This window comes from Penaeus japonicus, unplaced genomic scaffold, assembly GCF_977035675.1.
Source record: "Penaeus japonicus unplaced genomic scaffold, GWHDUDI00000001_assembly GWHDUDI00000028, whole genome shotgun sequence".
NCBI lineage: Eukaryota > Metazoa > Arthropoda > Malacostraca > Decapoda > Penaeidae > Penaeus > Penaeus japonicus.
The window spans coordinates 25159120-25169119 of NW_028234430.1; the positions used below are offsets into that span (position 1 = coordinate 25159120).

At 46.0% G+C, this 10000-nt stretch overlaps 1 protein-coding gene across 1 annotated transcript in view; it reads right to left on the reverse strand.

Moving 5' to 3' along the window:
• Positions 1 to 3926: 3926 nt before the first annotated feature.
• LOC147468539 (uncharacterized) overlaps positions 3927 to 10000 on the reverse strand; it is a gene marked incomplete at its 5' end in the record, with an annotated part of 6543 nt that continues 469 nt past the window's right edge. The window contains 2 exons of the mRNA XM_086553747.1: positions 3927 to 4181; positions 9367 to 9381. Of these exons, the coding sequence (XP_086409873.1) occupies positions 3927 to 4181; positions 9367 to 9381 (270 nt within the window). The remainder of the gene's footprint in view (positions 4182 to 9366; positions 9382 to 10000) is intronic.

A 10000-nucleotide genomic window follows, 5' to 3' on the forward strand; every position in this document is an offset into this window, starting at 1 on the left:
CTCTGCGATTAAACAGCTTCAGTTGAACAGGATAAGACAATAGACAGTCCATTTTCTGAAAAAGGTATAAATGAGACTAATAATGTCCACACCATAAGAGATGTTATTGACACGTTTCGGATTATTACGTCATCAGAATAACATACTACAAGTCTGTAACAACATATATATGCTAGCCAAGAGCTGACATGCCTTGTGTTGCGTTGGGAATTTTTTCCCGTCTCATTTATATATTTTTTCTACATTTATCATAATGTTCGATCCATTTTACTATCTACATTAAGCTTATAAAGTTAGCAAAATGAGAACAAATATAAGTATATCTATAGATCGTGATGTCTATGGATCCTCATGCGGGATTATTGAATGCGTGTATATCAATGAATATGATAGCATACACATTGTTTGTGCCTCCTTTTTCTCCTTTATTCTACCTCGTTTGCTTTTCTCCCTACATCTACCTCCTTCTCCTTCTCCTCCTTCCTCTACCTCCTTCCTCTACCTCCTTCCTCTACCTCCTTCATCTCCTACTCCTCACCCTTACTTCCTCTCATCCATCCCCCCTCTACATCCCTTTTTTTATTTTTTTTATTTTTTTATTTTTTTTTATTTTTTTTTTTTCTTTCTTCCTCTTTCTTCTTCTCCTCCTCCCTCTGCCTCCTACTCCTCCTCCTTCCTCTACCTACCTTTACTTCCTATTCATCCCCGCTCTTAGTCCTTCTCCTCCTCCTTCTTTTTCCTTCTCTTCCTCCTTCTCCTTCTCCCTCTACCCCCTTCTCCTTCTTCTTCTTTTTCCTTCTTCCTCCTTCTCCTTTCTCTTCCTTCTTCTCCTTCTCCCTCTACCTCCTATTCTTCCTTCTCCTCCCTCTACCTCCTTTTCCTCCTCCTTCTCCCTCTACCTCCTTTACCTCCTCCCTCTACCTCCTTCTCCATCTCCCTCTACCCCCTTCTCCTCCTCCCTCTACCTCCTTCTCCATCTCCCTCTACCTCCTTTTCCTCCTCCCTCTACCTCCTTCTCCTCCTCCTTTTCCTCCCTCTTCCTCTTCCTCCTCCTTCTCCTCTCTCTTCCTCCTCCTCCTCCTCCCCCTCCTCCCCCTCCTCCCTCAGAAGCGAGTAAACAGATACTCTCCGCTGGCACTCCATCCTCATGAAAGCTTACTCTCACGCATCTTCACCTGTTGCAAGGCATCATGAGGGCGTGCGTGTATATATAGACTAGTCATGGGCGGCTTCACTCATTCTGAGACCGTCTGCAACTCGCTTTTCTTACCAAGTTCAATAATAAGGGTGATTAATGGAGAAAAAAATGTAATGAAATTATATCGCTGTGATTTAGAGTCATTAAAGTATCTTATTAAGTTTAACATAAAGGGTGATTGATTCAAAAGAAGGAAAAAAGAATCAAAGAAAATTATTTCGTAGCAATGAAGTAACTTCCTCTTTCTCCTTCTCTCTTTACTTCCTTCTCCTTCCCCCTCCTTTTACCTCCTTCTCCTCCTCCCTCTTTCTCCACCTTCTCTTCCTCCTTCTACTTCTCCCTTTTTCTCCTTCTCCTCCTCCCTTTTACGTCCTTCTCCTCCTCCCTCTTTCTCCCCCTTCTCTTCCTCCCTCTTTCTCCTTCTCCTCCTCCCTTTTTCTCCCTCTCTTCCTCCCTCTTTCTCCTCCTTCCTCTACCTTCTTTTCGAGTAAAGAAAATTAATAGAAAACATCTTTATATTTCAAGTTCTTTTGATCCTGGCAAGTGAAGATCGAGATAACATTTGGATTAATAACGAGATTAAGATGATTGAATATTTGAATCAATAGTAGATTATTTCATTTTGAAATATTTCTCAATACTTTTTTTAAGGGAATTGAGAATGTTTAAATTAGTAAAAGATCAAATGTATTTAGAATTCGGAACGTCGGAATTAAATGTAAGAGTTATAGAATTTAGATAGTAAGAAAAAAAAAAAAATAGTATCTACAAGCTAAAAGAGGAGATTTTGAATTTATTAAATCAAAAGAGGAAAACTCAGACCGTTTAGATTTGTACAAAAATCTTTTTTTAAATCTTGATAAAAACAAAGGAATTTTGTTCAACCTAATATGATACTGAAATCGATAAGATGATAAGAGTTGAGAATGTTTGAATACATAAAAGTTCAAGATAATTTTTAACCCTTTCAATTAATAAAAGGTTAAGAACAATATCCTCCAGACTGCGTGTACTTCCACACTGCAACAGCTCAGTTCGTGACAAGTTGCAATCTTGATTAGATGCAATCAGACGCGGTCGGAAAGTTGCACGTGGAGCTAAAAACCCAAGGTTTGCTTTAAAGATATTAACATTATCTTATGTAAATCCTTTTCTTGGGCGTTCTTTGAGAGCTAAATTAATTCTTTGTTGCGATTGTTATAATCAGGATGATATTGCTTGGAAATTTCGTTATATACAATTAAGGTTATGTTTATATAATGATTTGACCATGATTAGCGTTTGGGTATTTGTAAATATTCTTATTATTTCATTGAAAATGTACCTTTTCATCAAATATTTTATAAACAACTCTGTCTTGCTTTTTATTTACCTTCCTCTTAAATAAAACGTATGATAACCGAGTTGATAATCAGCAAAGACTAAATGTTTATTTTTCGAATTATCATTTAATATTAATATATCATGTAATTTTCATACGTGTCTTAAAAGGTTAAAAATAATAATAATAAAATAAAACAAAAAATAAAAAATAAAAACATCTTCAGAAATCATTAAAATCTTTCAAGGAAGGAGCGAAGAACACGCCTTTTTTTCATTAAAATCTTTCAAGGAAGGAGCGAAGAACACGCCTTTTTTTCTTCATCCTTTTTTGTTCTTACTCATTCGTTCATACTTTATCATTTTTTTATCGTTTTCAAGGGGACAGTTGTTCAAGATGAAAAAGGGGAGAGGGAGGGAGGGAAGGGAAGGGGAGGGAGAGGGAGGGAAGGGAAAAGAAGAGGGTCTGGAAGGAGGGAGGAGGAGAAGGTGAGAAAAGTGTACGTGAGGAGGAAGGGAGGAGGGTGGGGGGGGAGGGGGGAGGGAGGGAAGGGGAGGGGAGGGAGGAGAGAAGGGAGGGATATGGGACACAAGGGGCCACACGGGAGGATGAGGGAAGGTTGGGGAGGGGAGAGGGAGAAGGGTATATATGTATTTTAATAATAAAAAAGAGGGCGCTGAAAAGGGTGTATTATGGAGTTGCATTGGATTACTAGAAGGATGGGTTTCTGGAGCACCCGATGACATTCTTGCGGGACTGCATCGGATGTGATGCATTCTGATTACATCTATTCTTAAACATTGCTGACGTTAGCTACGATACGCGATGGGATACCATTGCGATTCTCGTGAATGTTAATGACAATGATAATGATATCTAATAATAGTAGTTTCAAGTCGTGGTTAAAGTATCAATAATACTAATGAATTGTGTCGTATCGTCAGTACAGTTTGCAGTTTTAAACATTCATCATCATTAACAGAAAAAAACTGCTGTTGATGCAATGCCATTATCACAAACACGATCACCATTACCACCATAATGAATAACTTCTTTCTGCAAGACCAACCGAGCCAATTTTAGCAAATGGGCCAATTTATCAAAACAAATTCACTCGTTACCTGACAAAGCGGTCGAGGTCACTCCTCTGAGCGGCGACGCTTTATTCGCTTCTCGTTTCTCTTCTGGTTGATCTTCCCTCTTGCTGTTCTTGGTGTTATCTTGTATCTTCTCTCTTTTCTTGTTCTTGTTTCGTTTTTTAGGACTTGTTATTTATTCCTTTTCTTGTTCCTCTTGCTCCTTGTTGTTGAGGTCCTGATTAATTAAGCTGGTGCTTCTGCTGCTCCTCCTTCTTTCCTTCTTCCTTCTTCCTCCTTCCTTCCTTCCTTCATTCAATCATTCATTCATTTATTCATCCATCCATTCTTCTTCTTCTTCCTCCTCCTTCTTCTTCTCCTTCTCCTTTTCCTTCTCCTTTTCCTTTTCTTTCTCCTTCTCCTTCTCCTCCTTTTCCTTCTCCTTCTCCTCCTCCTCCTCCTTCTTCTTCTTCTTCTTCTTCTTCTTCTTCTTCTTCTTCTTCTTCTTCTTCTTCTTCTTCTTCTCCTCCTCCTCCTCCTCCTCCTCCTCCTCCTCCTCCTCCTCCTCCTCCTCCTCCTCCTCCTCCTCCTCCTCCTCCTCCCCCTCCACTATCACCATGATCATCTCCTCCTCCTCTTCCTCTTTCAACTCCTCTTCCTCTTTCAACTCCTCTTCCTCCTCTATCTCCTCCACCTCCTCCAACTCCAAAATCCGCTGCATCCTCCTCCTTTTTTTCTTCCTCTTTTTCCTCTTCTTCTTTTCCACCTCCTCCAACTCCAACTCCGCCGCATCCTCTTCCTTCTTCGTTTTCTTCTTCTTCTCTTCTTCTTCTTTTCCTCCTCCTCCTCCTTCTTATATTCCACCACCACCCCAACCACCTCCTTCCTACGGAAAGTTATAAGTAAGTATTTGGTAATGACCCGTGCAAATGAGCCAGAAACCCATGATGAACCATCAACATGAGGGCAAAAACATATCGAGTTAAGAACACATGTTCAGGGACCGCTCAATATGCTCGTGTGTTCGTGTGTATGTTTGTTTGACTCTGTGTGTGTGTTTGTGTGTGTGTGTGTGTGTGTGTGTGAGTATGTAGTGTATATATGCGTGTGTGTGGTTGCAAATGTAAATGCTAAGCACATTATATTATTACATGTTATACTTCACTTCCTGCTAATTCAAAATTGTTTCATCTGAAAATTTGATTATAGTTATTAAGTTGATAATCATAATTTGAACATATCTTTGGATGGATGAATTATGTCATAGAAAACGAAAATAAATAAAAAAAATTGATGGCATTAACCAGACATTCTATTTTTTTCTCTAATTAACGCAGATTTTCACGGTCAGTCAAAACTTTCTTATTCTATACTTTTATCTTCATCAAAGAGACTAACAAGCAAACAAACACACAGATTAAGAGGTTCAACAGTTTAACAAAGAGCTTGACGATGTAACAAAGACAATAAAATCAACAAAGACACTACGCAGAGTAACAAACAGACATCAGTTTAAAGATAAAAGAGTTTAGCAAAGAATTTCTCAGTTATAACAAAGAAAATTAGTTGTTTGAACAACGAGTTTAAGAAAACAATACCATTAACAATGAGAGGTAGTTGATTTTCTCCTCTTCCTCTTCTTTCTCTCCCTCCTCTTCCTCTTCCTTCTCTTCCTCTTCCTTCTCTTCCTCTTCTTTCTCTTCCTCTTCTTTCTCCTCCTCTTCCTCCTCTTCCTCTTTCTTCTCTTCCTCTTCCTTCTCTTCCTCTTCTTTCTCTTCCTCTTCCTCCTCCACATCCTCTTCCTCCTCCACCTCCTCCACCTCCTCTTCCTCTCCCTTCTCTTCCTCCTCTTCCTCCTCCTCCTTCTCCTTCTCTTCCTCCTCTTCCTCCTCCTCCCCTTCCTCTCCTCATCCTCATCCTCCATTTGTAGCGAAAGGTGTTCTTCATGAGCGTTCGCCGTGTGTTTTTGGAGAGGGCGGGGCTGTGAAGTAAGTTTAGGCGGGTGAAGACGGAGTGGGCGGGGTGGGTTGTAAGGGGTTAGGAGGGGGGAGGGAGGGAGTGGGCTGGGGTTGGTAGAGTTGGGATTTTTGGGGGGAAGGAGTGGGTGCAGGGTCGTGATGAGGGCGGGGGGGGGGGTGAAGGAGTGGGGAGGTTGGAGAGTTGGAGTAGGCCAGGGGGTGGGGGTGGGGGGGAGTCGGATGGGAAGTAGGAGGTTGACGGGGTAGGGGGGTGGTGGGTGGAGGAGAGGTTTAGGGGGCAGAAGGGAGGTAGGGAGAAGGGCGTGGGTAGAGAAGGGGTAGGGAGAAGGGTGGGGGCGGAGGGGTAGGTTCAGAAGCTGGGGTTAGGATGAGGGAGCCGGAGGAGGGTTAGGAGGGGTAAGGGAGTAGAGGGAGGTGGGGTAGGGGGGTTGAGGAGGTGTAGAGGGAGGTGGGGTACGGGGGTTGAGGAGGTGTAGAGGGAGGTGGGGTTTGGCGGGGGGTTGTGGAGGGGGGGGGAGGGGGTGGAGAGATACTCGTGCTCGTCTGTGCCTGAGGAGGGTTTGTAATGGTGGAAGATCGTTTCGACGTGGCGGTCGCTCGAGAGCGAGACGAGGGAGCGAGAGATGATCGCTCTGGGGGGGAAGATGGGAGAGAGGAGGGAGAGAGAGGGGGTAGGGAGCGAGGGAGAGAGAGAGGGCGAGAGAGAGAGGGAGCGGGAGAGGTAGAGGCGGGCGAGGAGAGAGAGGGTGCGGGGAAGAGAGAGAGAGAGCGGGAGAAGAGAGGAAGAGAGATGGGGGGGCGCTGAGGGAGAGCGAGAGAGGGGAGTGGGGGCGAGGGCGGAGGGGAGCGGAAGAAGGGGGAGAGAGAGCGAAGAGAAGGGAGAGGTAGGGGGAAGAGAGAGAGAGAAGGGAGGGGGGGGAGAGCGAGAGCGAGAGGGAGAGAAGAGGAAGAGAGAGGGGGAGAGAGAGAGGACGAGAGAGGGAAGAGAGAGAGAGGGAACGGGGGGGGAGAGAGAGCGGGAGCGGGGAGAGAGGAGAGAGAGACGAGGGAGAGCGAGCGGAAGGAGAGGGAGAGAGAGAGGAGGGGCGAGGGGGGGGGGAGAGAGAGAGGAGAGGGGAGAGAGAGGAGAGAGAAGAGAGAGAGAGCGAGAGAGAGGGAGGAGAGTGAGGAAGAGAGCAGGGGGGGGAGCGAGGGGAGAGGTAGAGATGGAGAGAAGCGTGGGAGATGGAGAGAGGGAGTGAGAGTCGGGGGAGAGAGGAGAGAGAGCGTGAAGAGCGAGAGGGGGGAGAGCAGCGAGGACGAGAAAGAGGGAGAGGAGAAGAGGAAGAGAGAGGGGGGAGGAGTGAGAAGGAAGAGAGAGGAGGGGGGAGGTCGAGATGGACAAACGAAGGAGGGAGAGAGAGGGAAGGAGAGAAGAGGAAGGAGAAGAGCGGGAGAGGCAGCGAGGAAGAGAGTGAGGGAGAGAGAGTCGGAAGAGCAGAGAGCGACGGGAGAGAGAGAAGAGAGAAGAGGAGGAGAGAGGGAGCAGCGAGAGGATGAGAAGGAGCGGAGCGGGAGTAGCGAGGAAGAGAGAGAGGAAGGAGAGATAGAGGGGGGAGAGAGAGCGATGACGAGAGAGAGAGAGAGGGGAGAAAGAGTTCAAAAGAGAGAGAGGAAGACGCAGAGCGCGCAGAGAGAGAGAGGGGACAGAGAGAGATGGAGAGAGCGAGGAAGAGAGAGAGAGGGAGAGAGTCGGGAGACTAGAGAGGGAAGAAGAGCTGAAGAGAGAGAGGTGGAGAGAGGAGAGGAAGAGAGTAGAGGGAGAGAGAGAGGAGAGAGGGAAGAGTGAAGAGGGAGAGGGAGCAGAGGAGAGAGAGGAGAGGTAGGAGAGAAGAGGATTAGAGAAGAGAAGAGGGAGAGAGAGGAAGAGAGGAGAGGGGAGAGAGAGAGGAAGAGAAGAGGGATAGAGAGAGAGAACGAAGAGAGAGCGGAAGAGAGGAGGGAGAGGGGGAGAGAGAGGAAGGAGAAGAAGAAGAAGAAAGAGACAGAGCGGGAGAGTGACGAGGCAAGAGAGAGAGGGGAGTAGAGAGAGGAAGAGAGACGAGGGGATCGAGAGGAGAGAATGATGAGCGAGGAAGAGTAGAAGAGGAAGGAGGAGCAGGGGAGAGAGAGATGGCAAGGAGAGCGGAGGGAGAGAGAGAGGAGAGAAGAGAAAGAGATGGAGAGTGAGAGGAAGAGAAAGAGAGGTGAGAGAGGAGAGGTTCACGGTCGAGAGGGAGAGGGAGAGGAAGGCAGGAGAGGGGAGAGAGAGTAGGAAGAGAGAGAGGTACTGAGTAGAAAGCAGGAAGAGAGAAGAGAGGAGAGACTAGTGGGCGAGAGTGCGGAAGAGAGAGAGGCAGAGCGAGATGGAGAGAGAGGAGAGCAGAGAGAGAGAGGGAGAGGAGATAGGAAGAGAGCAGAGGAAGCGCCGAGAGGAAGAGAGAGCGGACTGATAGCGCGGGCTCGAGAGAGGCCGACCGAGAGAGGAAAGAGAGAGAGGGTGAGAGAGAGGAAGAGAGAGAGGCAAGAGTCGCGAGGACAGAGAGAGAGGGAGAGAGAGAGAAGGAGAGAGAGGGAGAGAGAGAGGAAGAGAGAGAGGGAGAGAGAGAGGGAGAGAGAAAGGGAGCGAGAGAGGGAGAGAGAGAGGGAGAGAGAGAGGGAGAAAGAGAGGGAGAGAGGGAGAGAGAGAGAGAGAGAGAGAGAGAGAGGAGGGAGCAGATATCTTTCTTAGATGATCTTTTCTCTCTCTTTAATTTCTCTCTCTATCCTCCTTTCTCTGATTTATTATCTATCGTGTTATTTTCTAGCTACTATCTAGCGTGCTCTCTCTCTCCTTTTTTTCTCTCTCTCTCTCTCTTTCTCTTTTCTCTCTCTCTCTCTCTTTCTGCCTCTCTCTTTTTCTCTCTCTCTCTGCCTCTCTCTTTTTTTCTCTCTTTCTCTCTCTCTCTTTCTTTCTATCTCTCTTTCTTTCTCTTTTTCTCTTTCTCTCTCTCTTTTTCTCTCTCTCTTTCTCTCTCTCTCTCTTTCTCTTACTCTCTCTTTTCTCTCTCTCTCTCTTTTCTCTCTCTCTTTCTTTCTATCTCTCTCTCTTTCTCTTTCTCTTTCTCTCTCTCTCGTTCTCTCTCTCTCTCTCTCTCTCTTTCTTTCTTTCTCTCTCTTCTCTCTCTCTCTCTCTCTACCTCCAGCATCTCTCTTCTCTCTCCTCTCTCTTTCTCTCCCTCTCTCTCGCCCTCATTATCTCTCCTCTCTGCTCTCTCTCTCTCGCTCTCTCCTCTCTCTCTCTCTCTCTCTCTCTTTTCTCTCTTCTATCTTGTACTACTCTCTTTATTTCTTCTCCCCTAATATTCTCTACTCTTGACCTCTCTCCGCATAATCCATCTCTCACCACTCTCTCCATCTCCTCTCCTCTCTCCTCTTTTCTCTCCACTCTACTTCGTTTTCTCTCTCTCTCTCTCTCCTATTTCTTTCTCTCTCTCCTGTTCTTTCTCTTTCTTCTCTTTCTCTCTCGTCGTTCTCTCTCTCTCTCTCTCCTCTTCTCTCTCTCTCTTCTCTTCTCTCTCTCCTCCTTCCTAGTATTTAGCGTCCTCTCTCTTCGTTCTTACACTCTCCTCCCTTCGTTATCGTCTCATCCCTCTCATCTTCTTTCTCTCTCAGCTCTCTTTCTCTCTCCACTTTCTCACTCTCCCTTCCTTTCCCTTCATCGTCTTCTCTTTCTCTCTCTTCCTCTCTTTCTCCTCCTCTCCTCTCTCCTCTCTTCTTTCTTTTCTCCCTCTCTCTTTCATCTCCTCCGTTTTTTTCTCTCTCGCTTTTCTGGTCCTCCCTCTCTCTTCTCTCTCTCCTCTCCTTTCTTCGTTCTTTTTTATCTCTCTCCTTTCTCTCTCTCCGTTCATCTCTCTCTCTCTCTCTCTTTCTCTCACGCTCCTTTTCATTAGCTCCTCTCTCTCTCTTCCTCTCATTCTCTCTTTTTCTCCTCTCTCCTTTCTCTCCCTCTCTTCTTCCTCTCTCTCTCTCTTCTCGTCCCTCTCTCCTCCATTTTTCTCTCTCCTCTCTCCTTTATTCTCACTCTCTCCTCCTCTCTTTCTGCTCCTCGTTCTCCTCTCTCTCTCTCTCTCTTTCTGTCTCTCACTCTCTCACTCTCACCTTTTCTCTCTCGTCCATCTCTCTCTCTCTCTCCTCTCTCTCGATCTCCTCTCTTTTCTCTCTCTCTCCTTCTTTCCTCCTCTCTCTCCCTCTCTTTCTCCTCTTCTCTCTCTATCCTCACCTCTCTCTCTCTCTCTCTCTGCTCTCTCTTCTCTCAGTCTCTTTCTCTTTATTTCTCTCTCAGTCTATCTATCTTTCCCTCTTTCTCTCTATTTCTCTCTCACCCTCTCTCCTCTCTCTCGCTCCTCTCTCTCTCCATGCTCTCCTT